Source organism: Myxine glutinosa, chromosome 1, assembly GCF_964187855.1.
Source record: "Myxine glutinosa chromosome 1, kmMyxGlut1.1, whole genome shotgun sequence".
In the NCBI taxonomy this organism is placed as follows: Eukaryota; Metazoa; Chordata; class Myxini; order Myxiniformes; family Myxinidae; genus Myxine; species Myxine glutinosa.
The window spans coordinates 401508762-401532283 of record NC_136261.1 but is presented as its reverse complement, the minus strand read 5'-3'; the positions used below and the strand labels follow the sequence as shown (position 1 = coordinate 401532283).

The 23522-nt window shown below is 48.8% G+C and overlaps 1 protein-coding gene across 2 annotated transcripts in view; it reads right to left on the bottom strand.

The window, feature by feature from the left end:
* Window positions 1-20786, bottom strand: part of LOC137415395 (E3 ubiquitin/ISG15 ligase TRIM25) — a 57804-nt gene extending 37018 nt beyond the window's left edge. For both annotated transcript variants that reach the window (XR_013621896.1, XM_068100989.2), the window contains exons 1-3: window positions 20178-20786; window positions 19406-19501; window positions 6297-6530 (exon numbers count right to left, since the gene is read on the bottom strand). Coding sequence is in view for 1 of the 2 variants with exons in the window: in XM_068100989.2 (XP_067957090.2) it covers window positions 6297-6530; window positions 19406-19501; window positions 20178-20744 (897 nt within the window). In the remaining variant the exon portion in view is untranslated. The remainder of the gene's footprint in view (window positions 1-6296; window positions 6531-19405; window positions 19502-20177) is intronic.
* Window positions 20787-23522: the final 2736 nt, after the last annotated feature.

Here is a 23522-nt window from a genome sequence, read left to right as displayed (position 1 = left end):
CACTACAATATCACAAATATAAAGACAATGGTTTTCAATTACCTTTGTTTGTTGCTTTTCTATAATCCTGAGCACTATTTTGAGGCCTTTATTGGATTCCTTGACCCAGAAAACATAGGATTAACATATTTAATTAAGTTTCTAGGTTGACTGGAAGCCGAGATAGCGCAAAATATGTATTTTATGGCGGCCATTTTGAAAATCCCAAATCTGTGTCTGTGCAAATGCCAACATTGATTTTCGGATTCTCCATGCTCTGATGATTCCAAAAATGTACAGGTTTGCTAATCTCCCAAAATTTTGAACGAAATTATATTTGTTAACATAGTGAACCTGACTTAGGCTGTCAAGTCAAAAGACATTCCTGTGAAACTCACTAAATATTCCACACTCTATTGGAAACTAATTCGCTTAGAACAGCCTTGTGGAACTGGGTTAGCTGCAAGTTAAACAATAAACCAAACAAGAATATCTTCACTGACGCTTCGCTGACAGGAATACTAACGCTATCGATGGAGATAGATTTAAATATTCACATGAATAATTTTTGAGGTCACGTGCGTATTCCCCTCAGTGAAGCACCATTCCGCCACCCCTCATGGATGGAGAATACAGTGCAGAGGGGAAGAGGGGAATTCTACCATTTTTGCTTGCGTAATAAATAGATGGTAAAGTGTTTTGACCGACAGGTTAAAAAAAATTCCCTTTTTAAGGCCATTTTCCCTGCTGGAGCGGGGGTTAGCCTTGCGGGCCCCTTGACAATCATCATGGTTCCCTTTTGGAGGCAATGTTTTTTGGCCGGATGCCCTTCTTGACGCCAACCATTTAGTCGCCTCTTACAACACGCAGGAATACGGTGTACCTATTCTAGGCTGGGGCACACACCGGCACATTCATCCCAGCAAGCTGGTACTCAATTTGGCGACCTCGGAAGGATGACAGGCTGAGTCAACCCCCCTGGCGTTAATTCAACAATCGACCGGGATTCGAACTCAGGATCCTAGGATCCCAAGCCGGCACCCTAACCCCTAAGCCAACACCAGCCTTTGACAGTTTTTAAGAGAAAATAAATAAGAATGAACCTTCTCCTTTTAAAAATCGTGTGAATAAATTATTGAAATATCAGCTGCTTTTTGATCATATCCTTTTCTTACCTGTATTTCAAGTGGAGTGATCCGCTTTGTGACGCTTTAAAAGGCGGTGTATAATCAGAAATACTGTTCGATATGAGAGAAATAGGATGGAATGAGACTCACCATTATTATAAGTGAAGAAGAAGATGGAGGAAGAGTTTTTATTTTAATGTAAATTGAAACCGGCTCATCTATCCTGACCTGACTCCACTACGTCATACTGTTTGCAGATTGCCGAGCATCTGATTGATAAAAAAAAGATGGCGAGCATACATATGGCTTATAAATCCCCTATAGAACAATTGTTGACGGACGGATGGACACACGCACGCCGAGACCGAGCTCCTTTTATATTATAGACGTGCAGTGCAGCACATTGTAGCGGCTGCCGCTGGGTTTTCACAATCGCCTTGCACCTATCAAGGACGCGGAGCGATCACCATGCCGGGCTCGCCCTCAACTTGCCAGGCCGCAGCCAGGACGCTGGGCCACGCCCCCTGGCGCCGGGCCTGGGCAAACGCTCCGGGATAATTGGTATATATATTGCTGCCGGATAAACGGGTTTTCAGAGTGCCTGAGTGTTTGATTTGATTAAAGCAACTCGGATGAATTCCAGCTTTTTGTCGCGTCCATTCTTCCGATCGACGTGGGAGCCCCAGCTCCTTCATTGGTGACCTATCGACATGGACACGGCAGTCGCCCTTAAACTGCCTACCTTCTGGGAGGCTCACGCGGCGGTTTGGTTCGCACAGGCGGAGTCCCTGTTCGCCCTGCGAGGCATCATGGCCGACGACACCCGCTTCCACCATGTGGTAGCTGCGCTCGGTTCGGCTACCGCGGCCCGCGCCCTGAGCCTCCTCGAGAGCCCGCCAGCCGCTGACAAATACGGCGCGATTAAGAAGCTTCTCCTCGATGCTTTCGCCCTCCCATCGGCGGAACGCGCACGGCGCCTGCTCGAACTGCCTGAGCTCGGCGACACGCGCCCTTCCGAGCGAATGGACTACATGCTTTCACTGCTCGGCGAGCACTCTCCGGCATTCCTGTTCCGGGAGCTGTTCCTCCGTCAGCTGCCTAACCCGGTACGCCTCGCCCTGGCAAGCACGACGATCACAGATCCCCGGGCCCTTGCCAGAGAAGCCGACAAGATCTCCGCCGCAGGACAGCGCATCGCAGCGGCGACATGGGACCCACCGCCGTCCGACGCAACACCCATGGCGCCCGAGCACCCGGCACGGTCGACTGCCGAACTGCCGACGCAATTGGCGGCCGCTACACCGAGCCGACCACCTCCAGCACGACGACCGGGGCCTCCACCTGACCAAGCGTGGTGTTACTATCATGCCAGGTTCGGACAGAAGGCCCGGACATGCCGACCCCCGTGCACCTTCGGCAGGCCGGGAAACGGCCGGGCCGGCGTTCATTACCAGCCATGAGCGCCGGCCACACGGGCAACTTACTGTTCATCACGGATAAAGCGTCCGGACGGCGTTTCCTGTGCGACACCGGCGCCCAACTGAGCGTCATACCCGCCTCTGACCAGGACAGGCAATCCGCGGTTTGCGGCCCCTCCTTGGTTGCGGCCAACGGATCGACCATCCGCACCTTCGGCCCGCGCAACGTCACCCTCTGCTTCGGCGGCCAACGCTTTGCTTGGACGTTTGTAACCGCAAACGTGCCCATGGCTCTGCTAGGCGCCGACTTCCTCTGCGCACACGGACTGCTGGTGGACGTCCAACGGCGTCGTTTAATCAACGCTGAAACCTTCAGCTCCCTGGTATGCACATTGAGCAGCTCCGCGCCGACCGAGCTGGCATGCACCGTCCCGGCGGCGAACGAGTTTGCTCGCCTGCTCACGGAGTTCCCGGCCCTCACGCGGCCGACGTTTTCGGCCGTCGCAGTACGGCATGGGATCGAGCACCACATACCAACCACGGGCCCGCCGGTCTACGCCAGGGCCCGCCGCCTCGACCCAGCCAAGCTCGCCGTAGCGAAGGCCGAATTCGACGCGTTGGAGCACCTCGGCATCGTGCGGCGCTCCGATAGCGCGTGGGCCTCGCCACTGCACATCGTGCCAAAGCCGGGGGGTGGATGGCGCCCGTGTGGCGACTACCGCCGTCTCAATGACGCTACCACCCCCGACAGGTACCCGATCCCGCATATCCAAGACTTCTCCGCCCGTCTGGCGGGATGGGTCATTTTTTCGAAAATTGATCTCATACGGGGATATCACCAGGTACCTGTCAGGGCGGCCGACGTCCCTAAAACGGCAGTCATCACGCCGTTCGGCTTATTCGAATTCTTGCGGATGCCGTTTGGTCTCAAGAACGCGGCTCAGGCGTTCCAGCGCTTGATGGACGGCGTGCTGCGTGACCTGCCGTTCCTTTTCGTTTACCTGGACGACATCCTCGTCGCCAGCACGTCCCGGGCCGAGCACCTCCTCCACCTCCGAACACTGTTCGGGCGCCTCAGCGAGCACGGCCTCATCGTCAACCCGGCCAAATGCCACTTCGGCACGACGGCCGTTGATTTTTTGGGCCACCACATCACCAAGAACGGGGCCGTGCCGCTGCCAACCAAGGTCGAGGCCATCACCACGTTCCCGCGTCCCCGCACCATAAAGGCCCTGCAGGAATTCCTGGGAATGGTGAATTTTTATCACCGCTTCGTGCCCTGCGCTGCTCAACTCATGCGGCCCCTCTACGAAGCCCTCCGGGGCAAGCCGGCCAAGCACGACATCGCCTGGTCCGCAGCAATGGACGCGGCCTTCCAACGCTCAAAGCGGGCCCTCGCCGACGCAACACTGCTCGCTCACCCGGTGCTCAACGCTCCCATCGCCCTCACCACGGATGCCTCCGACTACGCGGTGGGCGCCGTACATGAGCAATGGGTGAACGGGGTTTGGCAGCCACTCGCTTTTTTCAGCCGGCAGCTCCGGCCGAACGAGCTCAAATACAGCACGTTTGACCGGGAGCTCCTCGGTCTACACCTGGCCGTCCGCCATTTCCGCCACCTCCTGGAGGGCCGACCTTTCACGGCGTTCGTCGACCACAAGCCGTTGGTTTACGCCATGGCCAAGGTCACGGAGCCATGGTCGGCCCGCCAACAGCGCCACCTCTCCGCCGTGTCGGAGTTTACCACGGACATCCGGCACGTCGCCGGCAAAAACAACGCCGTGGCCGACTGTCTTTCCCGGGCCAGCGCGAACGCGGTCCACCTGGGCGTGGATTTTGCGCTTATGGCGGCGGACCAAGCCACCGACACCACGGTGCAAGCCCTCCGGGCGGCGGACACGGGCCTCCGCCTGGCCGACATCCCCTGCGCGGACACTGTCCTGCTCTGCGACGTCTCCCAAGGCCAGCCTCGCCCCATCGTGCCCGTCACCTGGCAACGCCGCATCTTCGCCTCCCTCCACGGCCTTTCCCACCCGGGCCGGAAAGCTTCCCAGAAGCTGGTGTCGGCGCGTTTCGTCTGGCACGGCCTTCGTCGGGACGTCCGCGATTGGACCAGCACCTGCACGGCCTGCCAATGGGCCAAGGTCCACCGACACACCCAGGCCCCGCTGGCACCTTTCACCGTGCCCGAACGACGTTTCGACCACGTCAACGTGGATCTGGTGGGCCCCCTCCCCCCGTCACGGGGGTTCACACACCTGCTCACCATGGTGGACAGGACCACCAGGTGGCCGGAGGCCGTTCCCCTCGTCTCCACCACCACCGCCGACGTGGCGCAGGCTTTCATCGCCACCTGGGTCGCCCGCTTCGGCGCACCGGCGGACATCTCGTCAGACCGCGGACCACAGTTCACCTCCGAGCTGTGGGGCGCGGTCGCCCGCAACCTGGGGGTCAAGCTCCACCGTACTACGGCCTACCACCCCCAAGCAAACGGGTTGTGCGAGCGATTCCACCGCTCCATGAAGGCCGCGCTCATGGCCGGCCTTCAAGACGGCGGTTGGGCCGACCGGCTGCCGTGGGTCCTTTTGGGCCTTCGCACGGCCCCCAAGGAGGACCTCCAGGCATCCACCGCCGAGCTTGTCTATGGCCAGGCGCTACGCGTCCCGGGCGAATTCGTGCCCGACGCTACCAGTCCCTGGTCCGCAGCTCACCAGCGCTCGGACCTCCAGGAGGCCGCCCGACGGTTTGCCCCCGTGCCAACATCGCGCCATGGTGACCCCCAGTCCTACGTCCCCCCAGCACTCCGCACAGCGGAGTATGTTTTTGTGCGTCACGACGCACATCGGTGGCCACTCCAGCCGCCGTACGACGGGCCCTTCCGGGTGCTGCGACGGGACGACAAGTCGTTCGTCATCGACATCGGCGGCAGGTCGGACCGGATTGCGGTGGACCGCCTCAAGCCGGCGCACGTGGACGTCGACCACCCACCACGGGTGGCCCTTCCGCCGCGGCGAGGCCGCCCCCCGTCCACGGTGCCCCCCACTCGACCGCCCACCACCTCACCGGACCCCCTCCCACGACCCGCCAGGGGTCGCTTCGGCCGGGTCATCAGGACCCCCCTCAAATTGACCCTGCCGGTGCAAGTCGATTCTGGGGGGACGTGTGTAGCGGCTGCCGCTGGGTTTTCACAATCGCCTTGCACCTATCAAGGACGCGGAGCGATCACCATGCCGGGCTCGCCCTCAACTTGCCAGGCCGCAGCCAGGACGCTGGGCCACGCCCCCTGGCGCCGGGCCTGGGCAAACGCTCCGGGATAATTGGTATATATATTGCTGCCGGATAAACGGGTTTTCAGAGTGCCTGAGTGTTTGATTTGATTAAAGCAACTCGGATGAATTCCAGCTTTTTGTCGCGTCCATTCTTCCGATCGACGTGGGAGCCCCAGCTCCTTCAACATAACACTTTAACCGCTTAGCACTGGATAAACCACACCATTTATTAAGTTCTGTAGCCACATGAATGTTATGCCATAATAATAAAAAGCCTGCTCTGATTTACACACGATACATACACAACATGCATGTATGTACCTTCCTGATCCTTCTTTTCTAAGCATTAGAAAGTACACTTTACCTTAAATTCACTGTACAAAGCATTATCCTCGACATTCACCTGCAAGAGGCTCTCAACGCATGAACGTACAGGATTAAACAGACTTGATACAGCTTTCTTGAACCTTTTCAATTAAACATTACAACATTTGAAAACTCACCCCCAGAAAGGAAAAGACCCCCAGCTCCTGCAGTGCTGTTTGCAGTGAGGATTCTGGTTCAGTGAAATACGCCATCTTTTGTTGCACCTTCTCGATCTGCTTCTCAAGCAGAAAAATCTTCCTCTTTTCCATTGTTTGCACCTGACTCTTCAAAATATCCACAGCTTCATCCACATATTGGTACAACACCCGTCGCTTCGCCTCCAACCGGTCTTTAGTCCCTTTGCCTACGTGCTGGGAGGAATTATTGTTTGATTTTAGTCAAAAGTTAAGAATAAACTTCGAGGGAAAATGTAAAAATGAACAAGGAGCCAAAAACTAATATACACCATTGACATATATGGCCAAAAACTATAAAAACTTTAAAACAGCCGTTCACCACCATCTCTTATCTTCCCCCATCCAAAACCTTGATCTTTTCTAACCCCGTTAAAACAGCACAAATCCACCTCTTTCAATCTCCGACTTCATTCCTGAAATTCCTGGTAGTGTTCATTTGCTTTATACCGTTCTCCCGATGTACCTGCTCTCCATCTTGTTCGCTTGCTCCCTTTAATCATATGTTTTATGTGTCAGTTTGTGTTTTTGTGATCAATGTTAGCTCTTACACGAGCCTCGATCTTATATACAACAACAACAACAACAACAACAACAACAACAACAACAACAACAACACAAAAAGAAAAAGGAGTGCAATAGACAAATAGCAGGCTCTTCCCTCACTTCAGACCTTGATAGAATCACAAACTGGTCAACAGTAGCGGACTGGGTCTTAAAACCGGCCCGGGCATCCTTCACCTAGGTCGGCCCATTATTCATTTATATGTTGCTTATCTGAGAAAATAGACGAAATGCTTGAAAAAAAAAAAACCTAAATAAAAACCACTAAAAATTACATTTATTTTCAGTAACACAAGCACATGTCATGTCTAAGAGAGTCGGTGCCTACGCAGTTTTCTGCTTCTGGCAGCCACACCATCAATGATATCCTTAGTTTCAAGTTTGGCCAGGATCCATTTTTCCACAGACATCAACATGAACGCCTCAAGATGTTCTTGTGTCATTGTACTTCGCAGACGGCTTTTGATTCTCTTCAAAGCAGAGAAAGACCGTTCACATGCCACTTGTGACACAGGCAGCATCAGCAGCAGCTTGTAGGCAAGCCCAATGCTCTTGTCGGCATCAGTGAAGAGGTTCAACTTGAGGAGCACCTTGTAGCAGCAGAGAGGACAGGCTTTACATGACTTACATGTACTTGGCAGAGTCTTCCTGTCCTGTTCAGACTCACTGTCCTCCTGCACTGCATAAGCATCTGCTACTGATTGTTTCAGTGTTGACCATTGTTCTCCAAGGCTTCGCAGTTCTTTTCGTAGTTGTTCCGCAGTGACACCATCATCAAATCTCAGCAAATGTTTGTGCAGCTCTTCCATAGCTCCCGATGGCACTTGATCAAAGTTCCTTGGGTGAAGAAGTGAGAGATCAGCATATAATGTTGATGTTGCTGATTTGTCAAACTGCTGCTCAATGCTGCTCACAATAAAACAACAACAGGCATTTTAAAAGGCCATTTTCCCTGCAAGAGCGGGGGTTAGCCTTGCGGTCCCCATGACAATGTTCTCCATTTTGCCCTATTTTCTGCATCTCCCCTTGTTAACCCCCTGGCCCGCATTTCTTCTTCGACCATCTTTAGCCAAGTCTTTCTCGGTCTTCCCCGTCCTCTACTTCCTTCCACATTCATTTCCATCACTCTTCTCAACCAGTCACTTTCATCCTTCCTCAACACATGACCAAACTATCTCAAACTGTTTCTCTTCACAGCATCCATCACAGGCTCTATTCCCATCATCTTTCGCAATTCATCATTTGGCTTCCTCTCTCTCAACGATACTCCACACATCCACCGAACCATTCGCATTTCCACCCTTTCCAGCCTTCGTTGCTGCTCTACGTTCATTACCCATGTCTCGCTCCCATAAATCATAACACTTCTCACACATGCAGCATACACCTTTCCCTTCAGCTTCAACGACACTCCCCTCCTCGTCAGCACGCCACTCAGTTCCTGAAACGTCTTCCATGCTTCCATGCTTCCTGCTCACAATAGTGTCCACTATTCGGTTGTACACTTCAATGCGATACTTATTTACTGGGTCAGAAGGTGATGCAGCCTCATCTATGGACAGTTCGCCATCAATACGTTTGTGCTGTCTTTGCCGTTTTATAGGAAGGGACTCTTCCATAACAAGATTTACATCCATTTCATCCAGCTGGTCATTAGCCCATTGAACAAACTTTGCAGCTGCATCATGACGAGCTTGGAAGTCATCCCGTAGCATCTGCATATTCTCTAGCAATTCATCAACCATCCGGTGCACGGTCAGCAGATCCAATTGCACAGTTTGTAGATACTTGGAGAGCGCTGTTGTGCGGGAGAATACTTGCAAATATACTTGTGCAGTCAGAATTGTTTCAAACTGCAGGAGACTGGCAATGTATCCCTTCACCTTGGCCTTAACAGCTGCTTGGATCTGGTCAGCAACTAGTATGACATTGAGTGGTGATAACTTCCATGAAAAGCGCTCCAGTTGGGTTGTTGAATGAACCAAAAACCTTCTTCAAGGCGGCATCCTTTGACCACCATCTAGTTTCTCCGATAGTTCCCATTCGTTTCACAGTAGTGGAGTGTCGGCTCCAGATGTTCATTCGCTGATAAGATTCCCGAAAGAATACTGCAATGTCATTCAGTAGTGAGAACAGTGATGTGCTAGTCACCACGACACTTGTAGCTTCGGTCACAACGAGATTTAACACATGTGCATGGCACCAAACATGGATCTGCATTGGAGCTTCCTTTGATAGCAGAGTACTGAAGCCTTTGTAGCACCCCTGCATGTTTGCTGCTCCATCAGTTGAGTTTCCAACACAGTTCTTGAGGCCAAGATTCAGTCCTAACAAGACTTCAGAAACAAGTTGCACAAAAGCTTCGCCAGTAGATTCCTCACATTTCACCACACTCACTAATCTTTCTTGGATAGTGCCAGTGCTATCAACATATCTAAGAACAACAGAACACTGGTCTTGTGTTGAGATGTCTTGAGTGGTATCAATTTCCACAGCAAACATGTCTGTTACTTCTTCAGAAATCCACTGATGTATCTTATTCCGGATAACTGTGATAACATAATTCACTGTAGTTTTAGACAGCAAATTTACCAAGGAGCCTCAACCTCGTGAACTCTTTGCCTTCTCATGTTGCTTCTTGCTGTTCTGGACAACGTGAGAGAGATGATCGGCTGTGCAGGAATCATACTTGCGAAGTAGTTTTACAACTTCCAGAAATGTACCATGGTCGATCTCGTCATTGTCAAGTGTGTATGCTGCTTCTTCATTACTTCCGCTGTAGCTCAGTCCCCTCTTACCAATGAGTTTGACCACATCCACAACTCTTTCCACCACTTGTCTCTTTCTAACCTCATCATGATGGCTACGTGCGAGCAGGTGAGAAACGCTGGACTGTTGTCGATCTACCAGGTATGCTGTAGAGCATCTCAAATGAAAAGAAGAGCGTTCATGTTCTTCAACACTTGTATGTACATGTCGCCAGTCAGTCATTCCCTCGATGAAAGTGGACCAGTCTGAGGTGCTGGAAAACGCCAAGCACACTGAGTTTTTGACAATCACAAGCACACTTGACAATCACAAGTCACTTGACACTGGAGCTCGGAGTTGGACTGGACACGAGGCGGAGCGGACGCCATTTGGAAGAGCTGAGAGGACTCAGTCGTGATAGGGTGAGCGTTAGTGAGTATATCAAGACAAGAACAAGATCTAGAAGGAGGTATGTACGGTGCGATTCATACAATATATTGTTTAGTTATCGTCGATGAGGAATTTGGGGTCGGAATGGGTGGTCAGCCTGGGTGACTTGGTCTCGACTAGATGCTAGGCCGCACCTCATTTTGTCCAATAAAGTGGTTTTAAAATATTTTTTGATGGTTCTCATGCTTATCATTAGATGCATAACGTTCGTAGCGAGGTGTGGATATATGGATTGACATCGGATGGTCTGAGATTCGGGATTTAGGAGCTTCGAAGTTTTTTTCATTAGGAATATATGCGATTTGTTTTGGGGGGCCCTTAGAGCTAACGGAGGCTCGGATTTTAATTCTGATTCCGGATTTCGCAGTCGCTAGTACGTCTTAACACTCGACAGAAACTGGCCCCGCGAAATTTCCAGGATTTTCGGTAAAATTACTTCAGGGTAAATTTACATAGGAAAACCCCATGCTAAATTTTCGTTGCCGAAGGACTTTATTTTTTGCGAAATTCATCCTGACTTCACCTCTAGGAGGATACAGGGGTATCTGTGGATAACGGGAACCTTTATTTGGCGAAATTCGGACTGGTATTGACCGAGTTATTCAAAATATTAACTTATATCAAATAAATCTTTTGAGGTGAAAGCGCGATGACGTCACCACGTCACGCGGCACGAATGCGCGCCTGTGTCGTTGGAGGTACTGACTTCTATAGGGTTGGTTTTCTAAGGCTTATATCAAAATAAGTCTTTTAAGGTGGAAACGCGATGACGTCACCGCGTCACGCGGCACGAATGATTCCATTGTGCACGCTTTCGTTTTATTTCCAAATTAAAATCTGTTTTCACTTTTGCCGTAAAAATGACATCAGTGCAGCGAGTGTGGTATCTTATTTGGTGAAATTCGGTCGATTTGAAGTGGTGAAAATAAAATGTGATCGTGGAAAATCGTAGCGAGGGGCCATTTTGAATCGGTTTCCGATTATTGCACCGGATTATTGCACCCTCCCATCACCCTCTCCCATCACCCTCTCCCATCACCCTCCCCCATCACCCTCCCATCACCCTCCCATCACCCTGCCATCACCCTCCCCATCACCCTGCCATCACCCTGCCATCACCCTGCCATCACCCTGCCATCACCCTGCCATCACCCTGCCATCACCCTGCCATCACCCTCCCATCACCCTCCCATCACCCTCCCATCACCCTTTATTGGACCATTTGACTTCTGTAGGGTTGGTTTTCTAAGGCTTATATCAAAATATCAATTTATATCAAATAAATATTTTAAGGTGAAAGCGCGATGACGTCACCACGTCACGCGGCACGAATGCGCGCCTGTGTCGTTGGAGGTATTGACTTATATAGGGTTAGTTTTCTAAGGCTGTAGGCCGCACCTCATTTTGTCGAATAAAGTGGTATTCGGGTGGTTCCGGTATTTGGGACCGCAGGGACGGAAAGTGCAGGTACGGGGTGCTTGGCACTCCCCAGCCGGCCCGCTCTGAAGGTTCGGATCGGGACACCGGGATTCATTCCGGTCGGCCCGGAGGTGGGGGTGCGGGGCCTGTCACGGAACGTCAAAACAAACGGCCTGCCGGGGCCGCCCAAAAGTCGGGCGTGAGGGGCGCGTCCACTAATGGAACGCCTCTCGCTTCCCAGATCGAGGGCCACGTGGTCAGGAGAACCTCGTCCCTTCTGGTTGCCCTGCCGTCCCACCGGGAGCGCTGGCAGGGTGTACTTCAAACTAAGCTTAAGTGTCAAGTGTTAAGTTCCTCCTTGCCCTCGCAAGGGAAAGGCTAGGGTCAAGCTCTTCCAAATTTCCAAACACTAGAAATCGGACGTCTCGAATTAATTAATCATTTGTTAATACATCTCAGTCGCTCGCGACCTCCAGCGCGGGCGTCGAACCAGCTCATTTCCGGGCGACCGGGCCGAGTATCGGCCCGGCCGTGGCCGAAGCCGTTGATTCCGCCGTAGCACGCTAACGTGTAGGCTCGCGCATCCCCGGTCCGCCGGGGCTCCGCGGGTGTCCTACCGTGCCCGGCACTGCCGATCTCTCAAACTTCCGGGAGTAGGTGCCGGTGCCCGGGGACGGAGTTCGCTGTCTAAACATGGTAGCGCTAGGCCAGTGGGTCCGCCGGGACCCACGTGCACTCACAAGTTGTTCTGCGCGTGGGCGGCAGTATCAGACTGTGGCGCCCAAACGCTCCCCGGCTAAAGTTCATCCTGAAAGCGCCCACATTGTGCGGACAAACCAAGTCAAAGGCCACGTGGTCAGGAGAACCTCGTCCCTTCCGGTCACACTGTGCCTATCGGCCGGCCTCGAAGACCGAAATTGTGACGGTGTCACCCTAAAAATGATGGTGATGGGGCAGGGTGATGGGAGGGTGATGGGGGAGGGTGATGGGAGGGTGCAATAATCCGGTGCAATAATCGAAAACCGATTCAAAATGGCCCCTCGCTACGATTTTCCACGATCACATTTTATTTTCACCACTTCAAATCGACCGAATTTCACCAAATAAGATACCACACTCGCTGCACTGATGTCATTTTTACGGCAAAAGTGAAAACAGATTTTAATTTGGAAATAAAACGAAAGCGTGCACAATGGAATCATTCGTGCCGCGTGACGCGGTGACGTCATCGCGTTTCCACCTTAAAAGACTTATTTTGATATAAGCCTTAGAAAACCAACCCTATAGAAGTCAGTACCTCCAACGACACAGGCGCGCATTCGTGCCGCGTGACGTGGTGACGTCATCACACTTTCACCTCAAAAGACCCATTTGATATAAGTTAATATTTTGATATAAGCCTTAGAAAACCAACCCTATACAAGTCAATACCTCCAACGATAGAGCTCGGAGTGACATAGTCAGCTCGGAGTGCGCCCACGTTGGTTTAGGGTGACATAGTCACTTTTTCGGTCTTCGAGGCCGGCCGATAGGCACAGTGTGACCAGAAGGGACGAGGTTCTCCTGACCGCGTGGCCCTCGACTCGGTGGGGTTTGTCCGCACAACGTGGGTGCATCAGGATGAACTTTAGCCGGGGAGCGTTTGGGCGCGTGGCGCATTTGGGCGCCCCAGTCTGATACTGCCGGCCACGCGCAGAACAACTTGCGAGTGCACGTGGGTCCCGGCGGTCCCACTGGCCTAGCGCTACCATGTTTAGACAGCGAGATCCGTCCCCGGGCACCGGCACCTACTCCCGGAAGTCGAGAGAATAGCGGCGCCAGGCACGGTAGGACACCCGCGGAGCCCCGGCAGACCGGGGCCGCGCGAGCCTACGCGTTAGCGTGCTACGGCGGAATCAACGGCTTCGGCCACGGCCGGGCCGATACTCGGCCCGGTCGCCCGGAAATGAACTGGTTCGACTCCCGCGCTAGAGAGGTCGCGGGCGACTGAGATGTATTAACAAATGATTAATTAATTTGAGACGTCCGATTTCTAGTGTTTGGAAATTTGGAAGAGCTTGACCCTAGCCTTTCCCTTGCGAGGGCAAGGAGGAACTTAACACTTGACACTTAAGCTTAGTTTGAAGTACACCCTGCCAGCGCTCCCGGTGGGACGGCAGGGCAACCAGAAGGGACGAGGTTCTCCTGACCACGTGGCCCTCGATCTGGGAAGCGAGAGGCGTTCCATTAGTGGACGCGCCCCTCACGCCCGACTTTTGGGCGGCCCCGGCAGGCCGTTTGTTTTGACGTTCCGTGACAGGCCCCGCACCCCCACCTCCGGGCCGACCGGGCGACCGGAATGAATCCCGGTGTCCCGATCCGAACCTTCAGAGCGGGCCGGCTGGGGAGTGCCAAGCACCCCGTACCTGCACTTTCCGTCCCTGCGGTCCCAAATACCGGAACCACCCGAATACCACTTTATTCGACAAAATGAGGTGCGGCCTACAGCCTTAGAAAACTAACCCTATATAAGTCAATACCTCCAACGACACAGGCGCGCATTCGTGCCGCGTGACGTGGTGACGTCATCGCGCTTTCACCTTAAAAGATTTATTCGATATAAATTGATATTTTGATATAAGCCTTAGAAAACCAACCCTATAGAAGTCAAATGGTCCAATAAAGGGTGATGGGAGGGTGATGGGAGGGTGATGGCAGGGTGATGGCATTTTATTTTCACCACTTCAAATCGACCGAATTTCACCAAATAAGATACCACACTCGCTGCACTGATGTCATTTTTACGGCAAAAGTGAAAACAGATTTTAATTTGGAAATAAAACGAAAGCGTGCACAATGGAATCATTCGTGCCGCGTGACACGGTGACGTCATCGCGTTTCCACCTTAAAAGACTTATTTGATATAAGTTAATCTTTTGATATAAGCCTTAGAAAACCAACCCTATAGAAGTCAAATGGTCCAATAAAGGGTGATGGGAGGGTGATTGCAGGGTGATGGAAGGGTGACGGGAGGGTGATGGCAGGGTGATGGGGGAGGGTGATGGGGGAGGGTGATGGGGGAGGGTGATGGGGCAGGGTGATGGGGCAGGCTGATGGGGCGGTGATGGGAGGGTGATGGGAGGGTGATGGCAGGGTGATGGGGCCTCCCTATAGAAGTCAGTACCTCCAACGACACAGGCGCGCATTCGTGCCGCGTGACGTGGTGACGTCATCACACTTTCACCTCAAAAGACCCATTTGATAAAAGTTAATATTCTGATATAAGCCTTAGAAAACCTACCCTATATAAGTCAATACCTCCAACGATACCGGTGCGCATTCGTGCCGCGTGACGTGGTGACGTCATCGCGCTTTCACCTCAAAAGATTTATTTGATATAAGTTAATATTTTGAATAACTCGGTCAATATCAGTCCGAATTTCGCCAAATAAAGGTTCCCGTTACCCACAGATACCCCTGTATCCTCCTAGAGGCGAAGTCAGGATGAATTTCGCAAAAAATAAAGTCCTTCGGCAACGAAAATTTAACATCGGGCTTTCCTATGTAACTTTACCCCGAGGTAATTCCACCAAAAATCCCCGAAATTTCGCGGGTCCCGTTCTATTGAGTGTTAAGCTAATCTAGCGACTGCAAAATCTGAAAACAGAATTAAGATCCGAGTCCCCGTTCACTCTCGAGGGCCTCCAAGAGCAAATCGCATATATTCCTAATGAAAAAACCCCGGAGTTCCTAAATCCCAAATCCCATGCCATCCGATGTCAATCCAAATATCTATACCTCACTACGAACGTTATGCATCTAATGATAAGCATTAAAACCATCAAAAAATATTTTGTGACCACTTTATTTAACAAAATGAGGTGCGGCCTAGCATCTAGTCGAGACCAAGTCACCCAGGCCGACCACCCATTCCGACCCCAAATTCCTCATCGACGATAACTAAACAATATATTATATGAATCGCACCGTACATACCTCCTTCTAGATCTTGTTCTTGTCTTGATATACTCACTCAGGCTCACCCTATTACGACTGAGTCCTCTCAGCTCTTCCAAATGGCGTCCGCTCTGCCTCGTGTCCAGTCCAACTCCCCTTGTTGTATGACAACCACCATCTGTTTGTACCATCTTTTCGCATGAAACACCTCTTGACTACTCAGTTGTCAGTTTTTTGATTAGGGTGGTAATTCCAAAACAGCAAACAATCTTCATCTCTACATAGTTTCTTAAAGTAGTTAATCGAGGGGTATCCCTCCTCTGCAAGTATAGCAGCTGCAGCAGGTACATCTCTCTCAGCTGACCGCACCTGTTCGTGTTCACCAATTTGCACCAATTCTGCCGATTCAGCTGCCAATTGGTCAACTACTGATTCAGCTGCCAATTGATCATCTATCAAATTCAGCTGCTGATGGTCCAGCTACCGATTCAGTATCATTATCCCCGTGTTCACCGACTTCACCAGGCCCAGTATTAGTACTATTGAACAGATCCAAAAGGTTTCTGCACTTTGAAGTACTATCTGACAGTTTCTTTTTCTTTCGATCACGTTCCTTCTCAGCACCTCGTTTTCTTCTCTTCTGGTTTTCTTTATTAATTGTTGGTTACAGATGCAGATGCTGAAATTTTTTTTTAGCATCGTAAGTCAGTTCGCGACATTGTTATCAATACTAGATCAGTAGTCAGTAGACCTATCTAAACTTACTTGGCCTATCGGCTCAAAATCCTTTTTACTGTTGATTTGGTAGTTTTTACAATGAAGGAAACACGTATCGGGTAGTACATACGACATAGCGATTGTGAATGTAACAGCTCCGAGGTATCTTTCGCTTCGCATCGCAGTGACAGTGACAGTGAGCACCAACATGGCGGCTGTAAGACTAAAATCTGGCTTAAAACCCCCTCACCTCACAGCCACCAGCCTTCAACCAGACATATTAACATGCTCCTCCCCCTTCATTCCCGTTCTTCAAAGCAAAGCGGTAAAAATTGTTGTGTCGCCATTATATATGACGAGCAACGGTACCCGCCCTATGGGCGGGGCTTCAATTAGGAGGCGCTATTTATTTTAACATCTGTTAAATATCACACGCAAATCATCAAAATCTTAACAGTAATTTTAGAATTTCAATTAAAAAAAACCACATCACTGTTCATATCGATAAATATTATTCCATCGTGTTTCAAATCGTGATTAGTGATATCAACTGTATGCTTTTCTTTAGGAAAAAAAAATTGAATGATTTTGTTGAAGCGATCCTCTTCTTCAGCTCAGAACTTCAGGATACACGACATTGCTGATAAAAGTTCCTTTTCTCTCTTTGAAGTTCATGGCAAACATTTTTATATTGTCACTGCTGCCAAGGCAACGCCATGGCATTATTCATAACATTCATTCATTCATTCATTCATCTAATGATCATTAAACATTATTCTTGCGCTCATTAAACGATTACGAAAATAAAAACGAAAAACATTACGAAATTACGTTCACATCGTCACATCAGACACTACCGTGAACACAAAAGTCACAAACATCGTCACAAACGTTATGTTACGTAATTCAAACCGCGAACACATCGAATATTGGAGAGCCCATTGCGCAAACGATTTGTTTTCTCTGGTACGTGTTACTGGGTGGGTACCGTTGCTAGTAATTAGAATGAGGCATCAGGGGCGACCTTTTGAACTTTTGATATTTAGCGGGGAATCCCCAGGGATGGACGCCGTGATAAAAACATTTTCAGCAGTTTTTTTATCCAGCCCAGCGGCCCATTTTTTACCCAGCAGTCCCAGCCCACCGGGAATTGCCCAAATGCCCTTTGGCCAGTCCGCCCATGCTGGTCAAACACATGGAACATGTCTTTCAATACTGACAAATCTCACACTCACCTTGTCTCTCTGAAAAGACCGTCTGGAAAACCCTCCCGTCCACTTCCTGAACAATCCTCTTGAATTGGTTAAGTCACTCAAACTATTGGGCCTACTATTGACTATAATCTTTCTTCGCCAAACCACAAATTTAAGTTGGTCTCCAAAGCCATTCGGCAACTGGGCATCCTCCATCATGCAAAGTCCTTCTTGGCACACCTGAACTTTCATCTACCTACAAGGCCTTCATCCACAGCTTGATGAAGTACTGATCTCCCCTGCCTCAGCTTGATGCCGTGAAAGCCAAGGCTGTCAAAATCATTGGTATCTCCTGCGATGAAGGTGAGTCTCTGGGCTTATCTCTTTCAAATTGTAGACAGGTCGGTAGTCTGTCTTCTAGCACCTCCTTCCTGGGATTTCTGCAGGGTGCACCTGGTATGTCAGTAACCGCCTTCTGGTGAAATTCCCAAATTCAGACTCAACCATTCTGCTCATTTCCACCCATTCATTCCTTCTTTTTTTCATCTCAGATGATTCCCCATTCCACACCCATTATATTTTATACTCCTCAATCAACCCTCCACCCGTTGACCTATTTCTGGGTTTCCAGTTTTTCCTTCTACTTCTGTGAATGAGAATTTGTGGCTGTATCCATCTTCTTCACCCTCTGTGTCTTCACCTTGCTCTCATTCTTCTCCATCACCCTTATTCCTCTGAGCACCACTCTTTTTTGTCCATCCACTATGCTTTTGGTGTGTTCACCACTTCTCTCCTTCCTACAGTTCATTTATGTCCTGGTCTGTGTTCTAGCCTGGTGTTGGCTTAGCGGTTAGGGTGCAGGCTTGGGATCCTAGGATCCTGGGTTCGAATCCCGGTCGATCGCTGAATTAACGCCAAGGGGGTTGACTCAGCCTGTCATCCTTCCGAGGTCGGCAAATTGAGTACCAGTTCACTGGTAATTCCCTGCGTGTCGCAAAAGGTGACCAACAGGGTTGGCGACAGGAAGGGCATACGGCCATAAAACATTGCTTCAAAAAGGGGACCATGGTGCCCAAAAAAGGCCAACCCCTGCTCTGCAGGCAAAATGGCCTCGAAAAATGGCCTCGAAAGGTGGTGGGTGGTTCTGGTCTGTGCTCTAGCTCCTACACGAGCCACAAGTAAATAAATAATTAAGTAATTAAATTATTGAATGTCACTCGTCAATGAACATATTTAAACATCAACTACTAGAACGGCACTCAGTAGCGAGCATACCTCCACCTGGTTGGCCGTTTCACTCAATGGTGAAGAATCACTTTAAAAATTATACTAGCTGGATCTGGATCTTCAACTAAAATTGAATCGATTCTTCCTTGTCACACACACAACCTGTCGAACAAGTTTCATCCGAATCCATCCATAACTTTGAGATATCCTGCTATTTATCGTTTTTGGCTCTATGTCCAAATGGTGAAGAATCACTTAAAAATTAAATAATTCTCATATCTGAATCCATATTCAGATCTTCACCAAAATCGAATCTGTTTGTCATTGTCAGACACCCAACCGGTCCACCAGGTTTCGTCCAAATCCGTCCACAACTTTTTGAGATATCCTGCTATGTATCGTTTTTGGTCCTATCTCCCAATGGTGAAGAATCACTTAATAAATTCTGGTAACTGGATACGAATCCGGATCTTCACCAAAATCTAATCATTTCGCCCTTGTCATATATGCTACATCTCTGCCAAATTTCGGCCGAATCCGTCCACATCTTTTTCATATATTTTGTTCACAAACAAACGGACAAAGACAGACAGACAGGGGTGAAAACAGAACCTCCATCCACCTTTGGTGGCGGAGGTAACAAAGCATTTTCAGAAGAGAACTTTCACATCTCTATTCATTTGAGAAGAAAAAAATTGGATCTTAATGGTAATGGAATAAAATTGCCAAGGTGGTTGGGTGGCAGGTTTGAAATGGGCAAAGGTGGCCTTGGTGCTTCACCTCCTTGGTGTTTCATACCTGTGTATCCTTCAGCTCCTGTTGCAGCTGATCGAGTTGTAACTGAACATGCTGCCTTGACTTTGATACTTTAAGAGACTCTGCAGTCAAAATGCTCTGTAAAGAATAAAGAAGGCCCAGTACAGGTGAATTGTTACACCTTTGCGGTGAAACGAGAAGGCACATGCTGCACAAAATGATTTCAATTATATTTGTGATAAAGCACAGTACAGATTGTGATTTTTTAAATCAAAATTGATCATTATCATCTCTTCTTTAGCTTTAGAGTTGCAACAGACAAAAGCTAAAACCAATACTTTGTGTGAAGAATCGATTATAATGGGTAGAACGTAACAGCACATTAGCCCACTGGTCAATATCAATTATAATTCTATAATTATAATTATAATTATTGGTTCTGCAATCACCGATAAAACATTCAGTGCCTTCAGAAAGTATTCACAGAAATACACTTCAGAAAGAAAGACACTCCTGCGGATTTTATCTTCAGCAAGACCGGTTAGGTCCGTCAGGTGAAGACTCATTCCCTTAAAATATTTAATTATTTTGACTTACCTTGGAAAACAAAAGTTTTATAACCCTAAATCAGCTGGTGTATTTTACTACAACCAACCGCCCATCTCCCCCCCCCCCCCCCCCATGCCACCTTGTCGCATCCAAATCCTCAAGCAACAACTAAATGTGAAAATGATTTAATCGAAATTAAAATTAACAATACTGGAGTCATGAAAAATATTGTAAAAACACAAACTCGATTCATTTCTCGACTTACCTTGAGTTCAGTATAAGCAATCTCCACAGCAACAACTTCGTGGTCCTCATGTTGTCCATCCATGCACATCGGGCACATCAATTTCCCATCATCGATACAGTAGAGTTGAATTGCATTTTTGTGCTCGGAGCATCTCAGTTCTCCCACGTCTTTTCCCGGCTCGACCAGTTTGTGTCTTTTCTGTTGATGAGGCTTCACGTGCTTCTCACAACATAGGATCTGACACGGGACACACAGCTTGACCGCCTCTCTTTTACACGAATCACAGTGAATTCCACTCTCTTGCGCGTCAACCCTCGATCCGAGTTCTCTCTGTCTCATCTTCACCTGTTCTACCAATCTGGCAAGCATCACATTCTTTTTGAGTTTTGGCTTTTGAAGAAAAACCTCACGGCAATTTGGACAAGAAAATTCTCCAACTTTCCCGGTTTCCCAATATTTCTCAACACATAAATGACAAAACGAGTGGCCGCATGCCAGTGCTACAGGCTCGGTTAAGAGGTCGAGGCACACAGTGCATGTGAGTTCATCCGTACCAACTCCAATATTTATAGAGGAAGAAGCCATGCCGTTGAATCAGAGAACGATGTGCAGTAGTGTTGAAATTTGCATGTGGAGAGGAAGAGAAAAAAATTAAAGGGAAGACGAGAACAACACTCTTCGACGTCACAACGTCGACCGATATGCCTCCGCCCACATTATTACATTATACATACTTGTACCAAGTTTGATTTGAATCCATTCAGCTGTTCTCAAGTTATCACATTTTTACCTGACATGACCTCTGACCATTGACATCTTGATGCCATAATCCAATCAGTTCATCTTTACGTCATATATACTTATGCCAAATTTCCTCAAAATCCCAACACTTGTTCACAAGTTGGCATGGCAACATAATTTTTTTACTTAAAATGACCTCTGACCTTTGGCGTTTGACCTCATGACCCCAACATCTAATCAGTTCATCTTTACCTCATTATACATACCTGCACCAAGTTTGACTAAGATCCCTTCAGCCGTTCTTAGGTTATCGTGGTAACTAAATAATTGTAACTTAACATGACCTCTAACCTTTGACCTCTTGACCCCAAAATCAAATAAGCTTATCTTTTCATCATAATATATAATTATACCAAAATTTAGTGAAAATCCCACGATTTGTTCACAAGTTAGCTCGGTAACAGAATTTTTACCTGACGGGACATCTGATATTTGACCTTTGACCTCTTGACCACAAAATCTAATCGGTTCATCTTTACCTCATTATACATACTTGCACCAAGTTTGACTTAGATCCCTTCAGCTGTTCTCAAGTTCCCGCGGTAACAGAAACCTATCACGGACGGACGGACGGACAACCTGAAAACATAATGCCTCCAGAGACTTCATCGGCGGAGGCATAAAAACAGGTATATTACCATATAGAACAAGTAAATTAAAAACAAGCATTAAGCAATCCAAAATTAAAAGTCCAAACATGCATCAGATTGCCAGCTTTGCATCTCCATGCAAAAGATGGAACCCTCAAGGATGCATCTATCTTTACTGACACTGTCCCACAAAAGCACTTTTTCCGTAAATCCAAATTTCAAACCCATTTGGGATCAATGTCAAAACAAGCAGCCATATGCCAAAAGCCAAAATGCAATCATGTAATCGAGCTGTTGTAATTCATGGCAATACTGCATCGTCTGCATACATATTCACCTCCACCACTGAAAGTGGACAAAAATTATGTTTACATCCCTGTCTGTCTGTCTGTTTGTCTGTCTGTTTGTCTGTTTGTCTGTTTGTCTCTGTAGTTGGTAACCATTGCACACAATTTAGGAACCATTGCACAGTAATTGGTAACCATTGCACAGTAATTGGTAACCATTGCGCATTAGTTGATATTACCATTGCGTACTTGTTGTGTGCTTTTTTTTTTTTTTTGTATACTGAATCGAGGCTCGTGAAAGAGCTAACATTTATTTCACAAACAAATCAACCAGACAAACAAAATATATAAAAAGAGGGAGCGGAAGACAAGATGGGGAGAGAAGCGGAAGCACACAAACAACATTTGAGAGCAGTGAGAAGTGTGGGAGGGAGAGGGCTTGGGGGGAGAGGGCTTGGGGGGAGGAGGCGTGGGAAGGGGGGGGGAGGGGAGAGGTATAAAACACAAGGACACCAAGGACTTCCAGGACAGAAGTTGGTATTTCAAAAAAGTGTAGGATTTGGGGTGAAATTAGCGGGGGTAGAAAAGATCAAGGTTTTGGATGGGGGAAGATAAGAGATGGTGGTGAACAGCTGTTTTAAAGACCTGGAGGGTGGAGTGGGATTGAAGAGAGTGAGGGAGTTTGTTCCAGAGGCGGGAGAAAAGAGGAATGAAGGAGTGAAGGTGAGCAGAAAGTCTTGATTTTGGCAGTTTAACCATAAGAGGGTTGCAGGCAGATCTTGTCATAAGTTGCAGGCAGATCCGTGTTTAACGTCATAGCAATATTTGGAGGACATAGCCCAGAGAGAGCTGGGGGAGCAAGGCCAGAGAGGAGTCGGTAGAAGACGGAAAGACCACCAACCTGCCTGCGGTGAGTGAGTGAAAGGCCCTCAGAGATAGCGTCATCGCGGGAGATTCCAATGATTCTGAACGCTTTGGTTTCAACTGCGTGAAGACGAGCTAGGTGTGAGGCAGGAACACCAGACCAGAGGGGAGAGCAGTATTCCATAGAGCTGCAGATGAAAGCCTTGTAAGTGGTGAGGAGCTCAGGTGTGCCAAGGAAGGACTTCGCACGACGGAGGATGCCCAGTCGGCGACTGGCTTTGGAGGCCAGATTTGAAATGTGGTTTTCCCAGGAAAGATCATGGCAGATAGTGAGACGCAAAAGCTTGAGTGACAGAACTTCTTGGAGAGGATTATTCAGAAAGTGGATGGGAGGGTTGTCCAGTCGGTCTTTTCGGAGAGACATTGTAAGAGTGTGAGATTTGTCAGGATTGAAAGACATGTTCCACTTGTTGGTAAAATAGAACCCTAACACTTGCGCACTAGTTGGTAACCATGGCGCACTAGATGGTATAATATTGTCGCGTCCCCGGGGTTAAGACCCTGGGTGGCGGATGGCCGACCCGAGGGTTTTCAGAACCCACGAACAAATAAACGTACAAGGCAAATCAACAATACAACAAGTGAAATGCAACAAATAATGGTTTAATGAAAATAAATGCAATACGATAAAAAATAATGTTGAGGTAAAATAAATTATACAGTGAGACGTCTCCACTCAGACACATGAAACAGACACGGGAAAGATTAAATAAGTAAATTAATGTTTCTGCCAGCCGGCACCTAACTCTGGTCCCGACGAG